Source organism: Diadema antillarum, unplaced genomic scaffold, assembly GCF_040938485.1.
Source record: "Diadema antillarum isolate AM-2024a unplaced genomic scaffold, OU_Dant_1.0 seq00000619_RagTag, whole genome shotgun sequence".
Classification (NCBI taxonomy): Eukaryota; Metazoa; Echinodermata; class Echinoidea; order Diadematoida; family Diadematidae; genus Diadema; species Diadema antillarum.
Window position 1 is genome coordinate 920316 of NW_027271542.1, and position 18380 is coordinate 938695.

Below are 18380 nucleotides of genomic sequence, written 5' to 3' on the forward strand. Positions count from 1 at the left end.
TTCTCCAGTTCTAATTTCGCAAGCTCAAGCCGTGTTTGATCTGAAATTTGAGCTCGATCTGGAGTGTCAATTTCTTCTTTGAGCTCCATGTGACCAGCTACTAAGTCAAGAATCTCTGCCTTTCTTGCACCTTGTGGAACATCAACATTCAAATGCTGTGCAATAGCAGTCAAATCACATTTGCGTAACCTTTGCAAATCTTTGAGGGACAAATCTGTCCTCTGAACAAATGCCTGAACATCCATTGTACTAATTGACATTGTGACAATGTGTAACACACAATATACAAGTGAACAATCAACTCAGCCGGTATTTTGTCTGTACCAATATTCTAAGTTCCGGAACGTTCCAAATTCTAAGTTTTGGCTTTAAAATTCACTTCCCGGACACAAGCCCCCAATTTTGTTACGACCAAAAATCACTCTGAGAATGATCGCACAAAAGAAACAATCAACTGATGTTCAGGCGGTTTATTAACAGTGATATTGTGGGTACAGACTGGTAATCGGCGTCACATCAGTACAATAATGATCACGAGAAACAAATATGTCAGTAGTGGAATTACTTACGTAGGCATTACACGCAATATCCCTGGAAATGTCCAAATATGATGTTCGATGCACAAATGAATGATCCGCGATGCACCGATGAATGATTCCTTCGACGTAAATCCAAACGCAGGTTGCGATAATCCACGGTATAGATCCGGGGTAAAATCCACAAAATATGTCCACGGCGAAACGTGCAGAGTCCAAACGTTGTGACGACCACGTCCAGTTGATGCGTTGAATGATGATTCACTTAATATTGTCCAGCTAGGAATCCAGCCCGCCACAGCTTTTCCGTAGCAATGTCCATTGACATAAAAATGGTGTCTATCCCCAATGAAGGCAAATTAATTATCTGCAGGCAAAATGTCTCCCAGGCCAAGTATCTCCACAAACATAACAGGTCAGCAGGTAACACAGGACTGACTATAACAAGTCGCTTCAGAGCCAGAAGTGACGTAACTCTCAGAGCAGAGGTGTTGGGTACTCTGCCTACTGCAGAATTTCTCTGGCTTATATACTATCCATTCACCCCCTTCTAGCACATTCTATAACTCTCTCCAACCTACTAGCCAGTCCAAGTTCCAGGAAACCTGGATGACTCACTACCTAACTATGTACAAAACATCATTACCAAGAATAACTACCAATCACATTGGGCTACAGGGACAGTGCCTCACTCAGCCAAACATGTAAGCACTTCCCAGAACTTTCTGGAATGGGTGAAATCATTCTAGATTGAGTGAGCTATAATGTATTTCCTGTTACATGCATGTACTGTATAGCTACATTGTATACCACCTAGAAAATTCTCCACTTATCTGGTCAGCCTGTATGTACTATATCTATACCACATAGAATGTTCTCCATTAATCTGGTCAACCTGTGTACATACACATTAAAACAGCCATGCATACAGTACATCATACATATGTACATAACTACTAGTGTGTACATTTGTGACAATAGTACATGTAGTGCATTAAGCACATCAATTCATGTGATCAATAGTTTTTCATCAATAGTAAAGTGTTATCAGCCTTGTACTATTGTAGACACTGATTGTCTGTGCAACAATGTACATAAAACAACCAAATTGGCAGTCTCCATGGAGGAGCAGCTTTCTTGGTTCACATTGATTACCAACTGAGTTTATCAGTTCTACAGATAGTGAAGACACTAAAAAGCAGACTAAATATAGACTGTCAATATTCAAACTGTAATTTTCTCTCACTCATTTGAATTTTGTTTTAATAGGCAGCGAACACAGTCAAAGACTACCAGATATGCTTTTGTTGCTGTTTTATGCCGGTACACACATAAAAAGAGGATATTTTCTTAAGATTTGTTGGATGGAAATCTTGTTTCGATCCACTAGTGAAAATATTAATTTCTCAGTGATGGAAATAACACTAGGTGTATATATTGTTGTTGTTTTTTTAGGGGGGGGGGGTGCCATCCTGCAACCCCCCCCCCCAAAAAAAAAAAAAAAAAACTAGAAATGTCGCTATGGCGACTGATGCCTCCGCCATAATGCATGATTCTCCCAATAGGCGTATAGTACAATGTCTTCACAATGTGTGATCCATGACAGTTTCACATAACTGGCAAAATATTGAAATGACAGGTTTGTCAGAAATGTCTTGAACTGGGTTTGCTATACTTTTTCTAAGAGTGCAGGTACACATATTTCGGGAATTGAGAATTTTTACTTGAATTCTGACAGATCTTTTTATAAGTTTATGCTCTGAGTAATTTCCAAGGTATGAAGAAAGAGTGTAATATCGGTACAAAATAGATTTTTTTTTTTTTTTTTTTTTTTGGGGGGGGGCATTGAAACCTGGCCTTTGTCCCTTAACCTTTGACCTTTGACCTTCTGGCTGGAAATTTCCCAGAGAATCTTCATTAGGTAATGCATGTATTAAGTTTTGAAACTTATAATGCAAGCATTGCATATACTAGTATATGAGGGAAATTTTGAGGGGTTGACCTTGCCTTTGACCCCTGAAAATTGACCCATGACCCCTAAATTCCCTAGATAATCCCTGCCAGTCAGTACATGCGTATGTACCAAGTTCCACGAAGATACATTGAACCATTCGCGAGAAAAGTGATATTGCGACATTTTCACCTAACCTTTGACCTTTTGACCTTTGACCTTATGACATGAAACTCTCTCTGGAGAATCTTTACGCAGTAGTACATGTTCACACCAAGTTTCAAGAAAATACCTTTGGGCATTGCATAGATATGGGGGAAATTGCAACATTTGTAGCATTTGACCTTGACCTTTTGACCTTTGACCTCTTGCCAATGTCACTTAAATCTACTCAACTAATTGTCCCATCATACATCATCCTTGGACCAAGTTTGGTGAAAGCTGCTTCATCCAGTTTTGAGTTATCACGTAAACAGATAAATTTTAGGATTTGACCTTGATCTTTGACCTTTGACCTCTGTTCGATTTCACTGAAAAACTAATCAAGTAATTGTCCCATCATACATCATCCTCCAACAAAGTTTGGTGAAATTTGCTCCATCCAGTCTTGAGTTATCGCGTAAACGGATACAATTTCATGATTTGACCTTGACCTTTGACCTTTGACCTTCAGTCGATTTCACCCAAAATCTAATCAAATAATTGCCCCATCATACTTCATACTTGGACCAAGTTTGGTAAAATTCCAGTAAATATTACTCAAGTTATCGCGTAAACAAAAGCGGACGGACGGACGTACGGACGTACGGACGGACGGACAACCCGAAAACATAATGCCTCCGGCACCACTTCGTGGCGGAGGCATAAAAAAGAAGGAGTGTGCTATCACCTCAGTTTAAGAGCCTCTCAGAACATAAAATGTAGTGTTGATTGTCACCTAGTCAGTGGAACAATAGTTGCCCTAGACCACTTGAATATAAATAAAGGTGTGATCTTTGCACTGAAAGGAATCAAGTTTTTGTATCTGAAATATTGTACTTTCTTGATTCATTGTACACAACTTTAATTCATGAGATTTATGGATGAAATTTCCTTCTCTTCTTCATCCTGTATCCTCTGTAAAATGAATGTTTTACAAATCATTATTTTGATCCGTGATGTTACATACACTTTGTAAACAGAACCTAATAGTACAGTACTTATCTCAAAGGGATTATTAGATTAATTACAAGCCTTTATCATATACCTTTTGTGATTCCTCCACTAAAATTTGTATGCTTGATCATCTGTCTGTGTGATCAATATTGTTATTTTAATGTTTATATGAAAATAATTGATGATTTCTTTTTGGATAGTACTACACTCTGACATCATCCCTTCACACTTGTTCCCATGAAAGGCTCTCTTAACCCGTTGAGGATGAGTCCCGATCATACTTTGGCAAGAGTTTATGGGAAATGCGTCTCGTAGCAAAATCAGCCATCCTCAATAGGTTAACTTGTATTTTTGCACCACCACACTCCTCTGACATCACAGTACAGCGTGTCTTCAATCTGTTACAAGTGCATGCTCAATCACATTACATTTACTGTCAACAGTTTCAATTGATCACTTTTTTCCTGTATGATGGTACCATAAAACAACCATGACTGAAATTGCTTTTTTTAATGGAAAATGTTTCAGTTTGTCAGCTCTTTACTACAGGAATCAACATGGATGGCACTCACTGTCATTCAAAAAAAAAGGGGGAATTCAAGGTTTTCACAATGGAACTAAAATTCACATTCAGTGGAATCTTGTAGCATCAAACTAAACACAATCACAAAAAAGAAAGAAATAAGTTCCCCCTAAAACAAATCTTTGTAATTATTGAATCACGAATCTCTGTAATTATTGAATCATGAAACTTTGAGGAAAACTAAAAACAAGGACAAGTACTGATACATTGATCTCTCATACAGATGGGAAAGGGGATATAAGATGTATCTAAACGGCATACATTATGTGACTAGAATTATAACAAAGTATTCAGGACCAATGCGACAGTTATTTTTTCAGTACATTAACTTTATTACAACCAACCAAATAAATCAATGACATCTGTATGATAATCTTGGGACCTGAATTTTTTTCTTTGCTGTTACAGTGTAACAAAATTGTGATATTTGTATTTCAACCGTGTTTGTTATCACGAGAGTGCATTGTACTTAATTTATTTACATGTCTCTTTAGCTCATTCATTGAACATTGTACTAGCAAAAGCATTGTGCAAGTACTCATGAATGGTATACAATGTACATGTACATTCCCTCAAATCCCCCTCAAAACTGAAACACAAAATACCCACTGAAGCGAAAGAATGGCTTGAAGGAACTACCATCAAAGTATCCCAAGTAGGGAAATGTGTGACGAAAGAAGGTGAACAATGACTGTAAGGTCAACCTACAATCATGTCACATGTTAAAGGCATTATTTATCATTTGCATATGAAAGAAAAACCCAGATTTAGTGTTTCAAAATAATGTAAAACACAATATTTTTATGGCATGAAATTTTTGCGAATGGGAGCTGATGGCCTTGAAATTTTTGTGAGTTGCCTCTAACATTCAATGCTATACAGTCTGTAGTGCAAACACAAGATCTTTACAAGCATTTTAATTTCGCAAAACTCAGCTCTCGCAAATTTGTGAAATTAAAATGCACGCCAACATTCCTCATTTTACAGTAGTTCTAGAATATGAGTTAGGGATAGAAACAACCAATGTAAGAACTTGAATCAGTATTTATAATCAAATATAAGTTATAATAAAAATGTTTCGTTTCTAGACTAAACCATCCACAGTTATGGCTTTATAGTGAGAAAATAGTGATATCTAGTTTGTTTTTAGGCTTTATTGCAAATTTTTTACATGGTCCTGGTAGGATGTTTTGTGATGCAACTGGCTTTAAACACTGATATGCATCAAATGTGATATGCTGAACATTTTTAAACCATTGCTTCCAAAGGTAAACAATACCTTTAATGCCAGGGGAGGCACAAAGTACAATACACTATCTTTAACTCAAGGCTGCTACCAATGCTGACATATTTACACAAGTTTGGTGCATTGTGGAGAGCCCCCAGTATAGACATTGTACGCAAGCAATGAATAGAGTGTCAGGAGTGAATGAATAGCTAAAGCCATGCTATGAATGGATGACGTGTACAATATGTAGTATGTACATTGTGTGTAATCGAATTTGTCATCTACAAATACTTTAAACTACATTGTAATCAATTTTCTATGTGAATTGTCAAGAAGAAATTATTTGAGGGCAATTATGACAGCACACTATCTCTTTTGCATAATCCAGTTTTATTGTCTTGATAAATTTGAACAAATCTACAAGTGTACACGTGTATGTCATTGGTATTAGATTCAACATATCAGAAACATAATCATAGATATTTCAGAGGGAAACTGAATTAAGGCATTTGCTCTCATCAAAATCTTGTTTCAAAATCAAAATCTTTTCTTGATGACTTTGCATACTTCAGGGGTTGTTTCATCAATTTAGTCAGCGCTGACAAGTTGTCAGTCTGTGACAATTTTGGTAAAATCCTTGGTTTCGATTGGCTGAGAAGCTCTGGTCACTGACTGTTACCGTGGTGATTGTCAGAGAGTTACAACTTGTCAGTGCTGACAACTTTGTTGAAACGGTGCCCTGAACTTGTATACAAAGCTCAATGTAAACAATTGAAATCCCTGTGTGGATATGCATATCACAGAATCTCTTCATTTTTACTTCTTTTTTTTTCTCTTTCTTCTTCTTCTTTTCAGGGAGAGAGAGTGAAAGTAATTTCATCAACTACAGGCATGAGTTATCAAATTTTTTTATTGGTACATTGGCAGATATATTGATAGAATGGAAGAAAAACTTACAAATTCAAACTTTACCTGAATTATACTGTGTCATATTCCAGTAAAAGAATCCCCCCCCCCCCCCCAAGGAAAAGAATTAAAATTAAAAAAGGGATAGGATTTGGGGAAGAAATTCAAAAGTCAATCTTTAACTGAAATATATTGCAGTGATAGATTTTTACCCAACGCATAAGAGCCAGAATGGGAGAGGGTTTTGGAAAGAAAATTCAGAAGTCACAAAATGTTCTGGAGACTGGTTTTTGGACAAAGCTGTAATAGATACTTCAGACCTGGATCGCACTGTATGTAAAGCATTCCATGTTTACATACCACAGACAGCCTAGCCTTTAATCTAGGTGAAGGATGCAGCTACATGTGTGTATTGTCTCTGCTGTAATGCTAAACATCTGATGTGGTGAGATTTTTGTCTAAGTTGCTAAGCCATACATCTGATGCAGCGAGATTACCGTTGTATGAACAGTGGATGTGTGCGAAGCATCCACCACCAATGTCCACTCGTCTTGTTTTAGTTGTTGTTTTCTTAATATTATCAACAAGGTAATAGGTGGCAGAGTTTGTATGAAAAAACCGCCACCTTCATTGTATTCATGGTCGATAATAAGAAAACACCAACTGTACAGCAAAACAGGTGAATATAGGCAGTGGATGCATCCACTGTTTGTAGTCTAGCCTCATCAGACATACAGTGTATTGCTTAGCATCTGACACAAAAGTCTCACCGCATCAGACGTGAAGCGTTAAGAAAACAGCAAAGCAATAGCGCAACAGCAAAGAAAAGAGCTGCCATCCTCCATCTTTTAATTTCTTGGCTACAGATAGCCTGATTGTAAAGTCTTTTAGAACTATTTATGAAGAAGAATCACAAATCCAGCACTACAAAAAACAAGGGTTTGATTTTGAGAAATTCAGTCAGTACCAAACAAGAGTTTATGTAATATGAAAGAAGAATTGACAGGATCATCTTACGAAAACTTTTGAACCATCAGTGCCAAGGAGTAGGGACCATTGATAGCAAGAGTACTGTCTTATGTTGTTGGTTTTTTTTTTTCCCCATGAATATTATGTGCACTAGTTTTTCTCCTTTTGAGACTGACTCTTTGAGATTGACACATACCGGTACTACCTTTGGATTTCATAAAAATGAATGTTATAAACAGTTTGGTAAATCACTGTGTTTGAGCTTGCTTTTGATTTTCATATCAGACGAGGAGGGTACTGAATGCAAATCTGCCAAACCTGAAATTCAGGAACTAGGCATACTGTAAAAGTGGAATTTTTTGTGCGAAAATAAAAGCACATAAATATGTTTGCTTCCAATGTGTTCCTGTGGTTGATGTCTTGATTCCGCGGAATTGAAAATATGCGAAACTCTTCTTCTTCTTTTTTTGCCGAGCGTGAAAAATTAGCCTTGTGAAAATATCTACTTTTACAGTACTGTATCCAAACTGAAATTTTTGTGTGCATTTTTATTTTTTATGATTTGCACAATTAAAATGCATACCAAAGTTCTTATCAACATAGTATACACTATATGCATTGAATGCCATTGACCCTATTTGCAAAAAAGATTTTTTTAAATCCTTCAAAATTCATAAAAATCCCCAGATTATTACCAAAATTTACTCATCTATTCCTCATGTCATTATCAACTTTTTCTGTAAGTTTCATCCAAATACTTTCACTACTTTTTGAGTAGGTCAAACAGGCCAAACAAACCAGCGCCAACAAAAACATTAACCTCTTGGGCGAGGGTAATAAAGCTTCCTCTTTCCCAACAAATATGAATGTTCCTTGTAAATGGAAACAGATGGCAGGTATGTCATTGGCTGTGACTTTAGAATAACGTAGCCTAAGACAAAGACAGAAAATCCAGGATGAAAAAATAATTTCTTCTTATAATATTAAGAGAAAGAGATGGCACTCTATTGGCACATCTTTTGTTGGCACAAAACTAAATACATCAAAAATAAGATGAAATATACACATGTAATACCAACAGCACTCTTTTCGTAGAGACAGAAAAAATCATGCTTCATGCAATTATAATGGCAATATTCTCAAGGTCACCATTTCATACTCACAGGAAAATCAACTCACAACAGCCTGGAGGTTACTGGATTAAAACTTCAACAAACAATTGAATAAAACTCCCAAGTTATCTGCTGTGTGCAAGAGATGAACATGCATTGTTATGTACAGTATGCATATTACAGTGAATTCTCCAAACACAATACACATTTACAACTCTTGCATAGATTTAGACAAATGAGTGCCAATTCAGTTTGTGGCATTCTGAAAGACCCTGCATATATGGTAAACTGAAGGATTCACTTCTCTGAGCTCTTATTACTCAACCCCTCCCCCTATCCAAAACTCACATTTTGGAACTATCTTAAATCATTAATGCTGGGTTTTTGTTTCATCTGCAAGTGGTAAATTACGCCTTTACTTGTCTGAACAAGAGAAAATGTTAATGTTGAGCCCTAAAAATACCTGTCTAGAACTACTTCCTTTCTACTTATTTCATTCACAGCACCATGTCTGATTTGCACCCTGATGGGAACTGATTGATTTATTTCACTAGGCTAGCAATCAACATTTAAGCTCTCTCAAAGTGCTTTGAAGTCCAATCAATATTATCTAAAATGTCATGTAGAACACATAATTTTATACTGATAAGATACTGTAAACGTGGAAATTTTCGCGGTACATTAATTTTCGCGGATTTCGCGCTACGCTCGGCTAGCGCGAATTCAAAAACGCGCGAATATATCTTCACAATTTTCTACGCACATTTTGAACGGGATGAATTGTGTGCGCTTCATCGATGATACTGCTACGTAGTACAATGTACAGGCATGTTTACGCTACTAGTACTGTGCGAAGAGACGATACCCTAGATTGCTATGTACTGTAGCATGCATGTGTGCACCGCACGCATCGATGCTACAGTCCCCCGTGACTACGGTACTAGAGTCACAGCTGTACTACGTATTTGAGTGCTTGTACTCGCAGTCAAGCCGCTCGCTACGTCGCTTGTCGTACACTGGCATAGCAAGCTATGTAGCAGAGGCTTTGGATGAAAGCAGTGAATGTGTACTACAGTAAAGTAACCTGCTGCGGAGCGCGAATTTAAGAACCCGCGAATACATTTTCGAGCCGCTCAGCGCGAAAAATTAATTGCGCGAAAATATTGACGTTTACAGTACTGTAATCTGCCATACTTTCACAAGCATATTTTGTGAAATGGGACCTGTATGACAGTCTTGCAAGTGGTTGTTTTTGCAATCAAGAACCACACTGACAAAATGATTATCCTAGAGAAGATTAATAACTTTTTAAGAGGAATGTATCAGCGACAATGTACTTCCCTCCTTAGAAATGATACACAACCTACTTTTTTTTTAATGGGAGCCACCATTTTCATGAGTTGTTAGTTTTATGAATATCAGACATCAACCAAGTTGTAAATCTACATGTTCATATAAAGACAAAGAAAATACATATATGGCTTGAATGTGGTACAGTAAGTTATCATTTTTCTTACCAGCAGAAAAGCAATGCTCTTGTGGAATCGTGAAGTCATCTTTTCTGTATTTCATGGCTGGAGAGGCAGACAAAGACGTCAAGTTTAGTAGGCACGGCAGGCTAGGAAAGGGAGTGGGTCAGCCTGTATTGGGGTGTATGACAAAAGAATGTGTATTAAGGGGGCACTACACCAACAAAATTGAAAATGACAAAAAATCACATATTTTGCATTTTTGTCATGAAGAATTTATCAAAACCCCATAAAACTATATGTACATGTTGCTAGGGATGTCAGCAATACAATGGTATACATTGTAATATATAATATTATGCATTAACCAGATGCCTTCAGGTTGATTACAGCTCGTTATTCTGAAGATTCGTTATTCCGAAGGCTCCTTAGTCCGAAGATTCGTTATTCCGAAGGTTCATTGTTCCGAATATCATTTTCTGATTAACGAATCTTCGGAGAAACGAACCCTCGGAATTTAACGCCACAAATGTTCGGATTAAAGAACCCTTTTTCATTTTCGGATTAAAGATTCCTTTTTCATTTTCGGATTAACGAACATCTAGGTATAGGGAATTTGTGTGTTTCGGATTAACGACCCTTTGGAATAACGAACCTTTGGAATAGCGAACCTTCAGAATAACGAACAGCACCCGATTGGTTACCACTTAAATGCCTGCTACTGCTGTAAACTTTGGCATTTTTAGTTCATATTTGGTCGATAGATGCAACTCAAAAAGCAAAGATTTTAATTGACTATTTTTGACAAATGTGTTTTCCCCATTGCCATGGCAACCGGTCTTAACAAATCAGAATTTAGCTGTCAATAACTCAAAAAGTAAAGCCCATAATTCCAAAATGTTCAATTAGATTATTAACTCGTTGAGGACGAGTCCCGAGTACACTCGGGCAGGTGTCTATAAGAAATTTATGCGTGTTAGAGCAAAATCAGTCCGTCCTCAACGGGTTAAGCATGTCCTTCTGCATTTCAAGTGTACCAAATTTGGGAAGAAAATATTATTAAAGCATTTTCAAGTTATAGCAAAATTTGTAAACAAAGGTATATAAAAACACATTTTGAGAAAACCTCATTTGAAAATGAAGTTGTCATTTTCAAACGATAAAATACACACAAAAAAAGTTGCATTCGCCATACAAGTACTTTCAAAACAAATTTCACCTCAAAAGTACAGGCAGATGCCATTCTAGCAGTATATAGGATATCCCTTCAAAATATGTAGAATTCACTTAATGCACTTTTACAAATATATTTTGTCAAAAATTATGATTTAAACCCACAAAAACACAGTATAATGATCATATTCAGTGTTTATCACACTGTAGTCCCATTTATAGAGTTTTGAATATAGATCTCTCATGTATGCATTCCTCCACTGCAAAAATGTGCCTTCAAAAGGGTATCAGAAAAAAAAAGAATTTTAACCGCTTTTACTGCATTTTTTTTTTAGTGTAGAACCTACTGAATATTGAAGGTAAGAACCTAAACTGTCACTTCAAAGTAAAAACAGAAAATTGGAAAAAAAATTCAATTTTCAGTGTAGCACCCCCTCACATGCATGTATTACTAGCAGCAGCCATTTTTTTTTTAATAAAATTATTTGACACAATCACAGACTCCTGGTGAAATTGGGCACAGGCATGCCAAGAAAACAGAGTGCATTTTTTTTAATGCATGATAAAGACTATTTATTCTTCACAGCAGGGCACCGGGGGATTGATCTGTAATACTAGAAAAATTGGAAGACGCGATAGACTATCTGAAGTAAACATGGCTGGTTGCTTAATGTTTTTTAACACTTCCATAAAAATAAGATAACAGAAACATATATAGCATTTTCAATACAAATAGTAACTTGTAAATAAGACATGTTATATCAAAGCATGAGCATTTCAACAACATTCATGAGAAATACAAGAAAAAAATAATTTGAAAGTGTTTGGAGAAAGCAGGAAATCACAGCCATAATCATAACCTGTCTCCAAAAGAAAAAAAATACTTCAACAAATGAGAGTAAATTTCTAAAAGAAATTGTTGTTTTCTCAAAAATTAATATATATATGTATGTACAATTTTCAACATATCATGACAATATTGATTCAATGAAGTTTCAAAGCAACCACATCCTGAAAAGTAGAATCTTACTATCAGTGTGTAAATACGTGTATAATTTATATGGCCACAAACCAAACAAAATCTTTAACATTTTCTGGCATTTCATCCAGTGTTTCATCACATTTTACTCAGGGCTTTCACAAGTGAACCAACACAAGTTCATTGCTGGTTACTCTCAATGATTGGAGGGTGAACCTGAACATCTAATCAGTGAATTTTATCTATGTTTCAAGCAAGTTTTCTTTCATAGTTGTAAAATGGTGAATTCACCTGGTGCACCTGGGCACATGTGGTGAAGATCTCACTACATGTACTATGATGTAGCATGTAAAATGGGTAGATGTGTGTGTGTGGGGGGGGGGGGATTCAGTTTAAGGGGTAAACATTCTGGTTGCCAGGAACCTTTGCTATAATTTGTATAGGTTGGGATAAAATGCACAATGTTACAATGTACTTTGATTTAACATTTACTGGGATGATTACATTCTTACCACTTTTTTAGGCCTACTATAAGACAACAAATATGAAAGCAAAATGCGTAAATTTGTGTACACAGAATGTTGTGAATTTCAGTCCTAATCACAAAGATTTCATGCTGGGGAAAAAAAAAAGACCAGGGGCTCCAATTCCTCCAATATGGGACAATATGGGAACGTTTCATGCTGCCAATGATTCTGGTGTTACTACAGTATTCAGCCAAAAATGTTTCCATGGTTTTATACTAATTCTGCTTCACATAATGTTAAATTCTCAAACATTTTAGTAAATTTAGAATCTTAGATGAGGATCTGCAGTTCCTATAATTATATTCCTATCAAACTCTGGCCATATCATGATTATCGTGATTATGGGATAACTTTATCAGAATCAATTATCCATCTTTTTTTTTGTAGACCGTGCTACAAAGTGTTAACACAGCGTCACTAACAGTCAATAGGCCTATGTAGATCATGCGATCCCCTTGACACCAAGACATACTGCCTACTGGTAGTGACTCCCATGTACACACTTATATGTGTAGGCACTAGGCCCTACTGTCCGCTACATTTATTAGGCCTATGTCTACTATTTTAAGTATTTAATAAGTGGAATTTGACGGTCCATAGACTAGATCTAGTTCTTTATCAATCATATCAAGGAACTTATATACCAACGCGTACCAAGCCAAGGCAAGAGCAAATAAAGTTACTGAGTAGCAGTTGCTTTCGAGATATGTCATGACTTTGGGGTTGAGTTAACTGCGACAGCCCCAACGTGCAGAGTGGCGGGTCTCCGGGGCTAGGGTTGAGTAGAACTCTGGTAACACATCCTCAACTTGCGGCAGGTATTCTCATTGGGAATGTGGAGGATGTGGCAAGACAGAAAACAAGTAATTATCTCACACTGAGTTGTGTGTTTACCTTTTGTACGTCATAGGCGATGACACCCGAGATGTAAAGCGCATGTTCATGAACGTGCCCCCTGTCCTGATCCTGTGGTGGCCCGGGCCGTGTGACTACCGGCATGTACAGACAGGTTGCACTTGTTGTACTGAAGCTTCCTCTATTATTACCACTCAATTTTCAACAGCGGACTTCCTGAATGCAATCATACGACCGCAAACTTCCTTCTATTGTGAGAACATCACGTAATGACACCAAAAGCCTCGCTATTTCTGCAAAAACATGTAGTGTAGCCATGTAGGGTCAAACTGCCTGAATGCTGCAAATTCGGGATGGTTCATAGAGGTAGGCAACATTGGAGTTTACCGGACCGGTCCCGGTTGCTTTCGGCTCACCTGCACCGCGAATGGCAGGTACTGTACATGGTACCAGCTAGGCACACAGGCGTATACGGTGTACCCATACCGTCGGCATGCATGGGCCACACGATGCAATGGCTGTTGCATAATACTCTGCACTCTGCTCCCTGGCATGGCGCATAAGTACATACGGCGCAACGTGGCCCAAGCACTCAATATTTCAGTTCCTGAAATGAGACTTACGCCCCCAATAGGTGCGTGAGCCGACAGCTGCTTTAGCAGGTGTGCGCCGTTTTATCAAAAGATAAAATCAATTTTAAATTTCCTTACCACACAGGCTGCCATAGACTTACAGTTGAAATAAACTATACAATCAATTTTAACTCTTCAAAAACAGGGCCGATCAGGAAGTGGAACCGTGTTCGAAGACAAGGATATGTATACCCATGTGGCTCTAAAGCTGTCGCATGAAAGTTGAGATCAAACATATAGCATAATATAACAATAAGTCAGATAATCAAACACGTATAAGGTCTGTGAATGCTCAATTCTGACTGGCTGATACCTGACTTATCTTTTTATTTTCTGATTCTATTTCAAGGCACCGCTGGCTGGTCACAGCACAGTTCGTTGTCATTCCGAAAGTTGAACTAAGGTTCATTAACCCGAAGGTTCGTTAATCTGAAAAAGGAATATGACTCGTAATTTCGAAGGTTCGTCAGATGGCATTTGTCTTTCTTTTTAGGATTGACGAACCTTCGGAATTTTAACAAGCTTAATTTTTTACTTTTTCGAATTCGTTGACAATCCTCCGCCTGGAATCCCTTCTTCTTCTTCTTCTTCTTCTTCTTCTTGTTTTGTTTTGTTTTGTTTTGTTTTGTTTTGTTTTGTTTTGTTTTGTTCTGTTTTGTTTTGTTTTACAGAATGGGGTGGGGGTAGAGTAGGTGCTAAATGGCATGACCTAAACTGAGCGCCATCAATGATCGCACTGTTGCTAAGACCTGTAAAACAGTGACTTGCGGTTGAGATGAGTGTGTGTTTGTGGTGTTGATAAAGAAAACATCATTATTTGTTTGTTTTTTTGTTTGTTTGAATTATTTTTCTTCCAACACAATTTCATACATAAATCAAAATTATTTTCAGTAATATCACATGGAATATCAGTAAGCAGATTACAAGTACATGATTCAAAGAAGGAAAATTGCTGTGTAAATTAATTTTATTAACAAATTATAAATCGTATTACCAATTTTCCAAATAATTATCTGAGAAATTATGCGGAAGAAGGACTGCCACTATAAGCAAAAGCTTGAGCACGTGGCAGCCCAGGGACCTATCTACATAATACACAAAAAATTATATTGTTTGCGGAATGGAGAAATACTACAAAATATAAAACACTGTAAATACATTATGTTTTTTATATGTATAGTGCATAGGTACGAATAAGAGTAACATTATTATGTAACATATGTAACATATAATATGATGATGATGATGATGATGATGATGATGTATGATGATGTTGACGTCATTTTGAAGTCATCTTCTTCTTTGTTTTTGTTTTTTCCAGGAATACATCACCAGCCATGAAGCACATGCAGGACTGGAGTAAGAGGAGAACATAAACCTGTTATAGCAAACTTCTAACTGCTCATTATAGCACCGCGCTCATGGCGTGTAACTGGCGTGGTCTCCCCCCGAATTACGCTCTGCGGATCGACAGAATCTGTAGGTCTTTAGGCCCTACATAAGAAGCATGCCCGTAATAGTTACAATCTTCGGAGATAGTCTTTGCTGGAAACCCATCACACGTAAAACACAAATAATATCCAGATATCAAGCATTTGCATGTGCAGCCTCAAGATTTGTTTAACTCTTAACTTACCCTTAGACGTGCTAGAAAAAAAAAAGAATCAACATCGTGTTTTATGCCTTTGATTCAATATTGAGTTAGACGCACATTTAAAGCCCATTATCATACCAGTACGTGCAAATTTTCACATGAGCTTCAATAATTGTCATGGTTTACATTATTAAATTTTAATGTTTTATTACAGAGAACATATACTTCGGAGATACAATGTACTATGTAAAAATTCCTTGCGCCGCCGCCGCGTCGGCCGCAGAGATTTTCTTGTGAGCGCTCTATATCGGCTGCATTATTTTCTTCTCGGGTCATCTTCAAATTTGACATGAAGGTGTAGGCTTACAATAGCATGGTAAAACGAAGACTGATCGTTTTTAGTTGTGGCGCCCTCGATTGTTTCGTCTTTATACACCAAAACTTAAAGGTACAATTCTCAGGGTTTGATGCTTGTGTCTGCATTAACTATGATAGGTGCCTACTGGCCATGTTTCTTGACCATTTTTATTATTGGTAGAGTCAAATCTATAAACACCTATACCTATATCGGTAATGCTGCCCTCACTATTCCACCTTTTACGGGGTCAAAGGTCATCCTGATCAGATAAAAAAATGCAGAAATGCTCATTTATGCGATATTTTTATTGTTACTCTATGGATTTTATTCAGACTTGCTATAAAGGAGGTGTATGGATGGTCATTCTTCATGAAGGGAAGGCAACAGTTTGTGATGACAGCGCCCTCAGTGTTCCGACTTGGATACCATGTCACATCTTCATTGATCTTATTTTCTTGTAGGTTCTGGTGCTCTATCAGCCACATTTTTCGTCGGATTTTATTCAAACTTGTGATGAAGGTTTATGTGGGTTATTCTAGGTAACAAAAGTTGTCATTGACAGTGCCCTCATTCAAGTTCCAACTTTCATAGAATGACATGTTATGTTCATTGATTATTTCTTAATGCAACATTTCTGCCTGAAAAGTCATCCAAATGGGATGGGGGGGGGGGGGGGGGGGGGGGGGGGGTTAGGGATACGATCTATCTGCTCGAACGCGTACCCCGGCCAAGTGCTCCAGTTTCATATCTAATGTTCTTCTGTCTTACTTTTTAGTCGCAGTATACTAGTACATGGTATTGAAGCATCTGATCATGAATACGTGCCAATTTTCACCTACTATAAATTATTATGGTTTATTCATTGTTTTCATGACGTCTTACATGATTTTATTTCGTTTTATTTCCTATTTGCGGGCCGAATGAATACATCTCTGAATATCATGGGTAAAAGAAACAAGGAAGGAACAGGTTGAAATAATTTTCATGGTCATCGGTCTCAAAAGTCATTGACTATATACACAGCGCATAGCAATGCAGGGGGTATACGGCAAGGTGAGAGGGGGAAATCCCCTCTTGATGTGGGGGGGGGGGGGGATCCCCTGCCACTCGTTGATATTCAGAATGAACCAACTTCCGCAATTACTCGAGATGAATTCTTAGAGAGAGAGAAAAAAGAAAGTGATAATGTCATGACACGGGCATGACAGGGATGCTGAGTCACAGATGTATATGATATATACATATATATTCCTTATTTTTTATTGGATACTCATAAATACGAAATGTAATGAACTCTGTGTGGGACGTTCTATTTTTGTGAGGTCTGAGTCCATAATTAGGAATCTCATCCGTTTAAGATAGCATGCATTTGGTGGTGTTTATATACCATGAGCGAATGGAGTTTAGCCGGTTTGGAAACGATGCATTATCTTAATCAAAAAAGACGGCAAAAACACCACACTCGCATCACAGGAATTGATAATTTAGACACACTTTTTAGTATATTAGTTCATGGGCCAGGTCAGATATTGGTACCACCAAAAGGGACAAAACCTTTGTGGTGCCGTTTTGTTTGTTAGGGATATATAAGTGTATCAAACTATGATAGCAATTCCAAATAAGTAGCTTAGTCATGAAAAATGTAGTCTTTAATCAATGCATTCTGGGCTTTAATAATCAGCCCGCGCGTCTGAACCGAGACTATACACAGAACGATAAAGCGCGGTCTCTATACAGAGCGCGCTGTTTTGAACGCGGTGTCTGTGGAGTGATAGTCTACGTTCAAGGCATCCGCGGCCATATCCAACTGCTGTTCTACATGGTACCTCTCTTTATGTAGGAAAAAATGTATGGAATGGGAGACGTTACCGCAAAACGGTATTTTCTTATCATTCGTTGCCATTCATTTTCTCGCTAAAATATCCATGGAAATTTATTTCTATGATAAATTGCTACATTCCACTGTGCATATTTTCATATCTTTTGCCGAGCAGTTTTATAGCCAATTCAAGGGCTACATCTGGATGAGTGACTATTGAATCAATGAATAATTTTAAGACATAGCTTAATCAAGGCTTACATATTATTATAATAAGATAAGTGATAATAAATTTCCTGTTTGGAAGAACAATGAAAATTGGAATTATGGAGTAATCACAATAAAGATGGCAGTTCAAAATGATGAGATTATACAGAGCGGAAGAGCGGAGTACTGATGTAAATTCCATTATATATAAAGTTAGATAACAGCCTCAAACAAGGTATTTGCAGATATTGATACCAGCAAATGGCCGCGGTCGTACCCCATATGGGTTGTATACAGTAAGGGAATTGGAGGGTTTTGTCCATTCCC

At 37.4% G+C, this 18380-nt stretch overlaps 1 protein-coding gene across 1 annotated transcript in view; it reads right to left on the reverse strand.

The window, feature by feature from the left end:
• Positions 1–10073, reverse strand: part of LOC139736017 (uncharacterized) — a 46208-nt gene extending 36135 nt beyond the window's left edge. Inside the window, exon 1 of the mRNA XM_071646763.1 lies at positions 9958–10073. Within this exon, the coding sequence (XP_071502864.1) occupies positions 9958–9996 (39 nt within the window). The 5' untranslated portion in view covers positions 9997–10073. The remainder of the gene's footprint in view (positions 1–9957) is intronic.
• Between the last annotated feature and the right edge of the window lie 8307 nt (positions 10074–18380).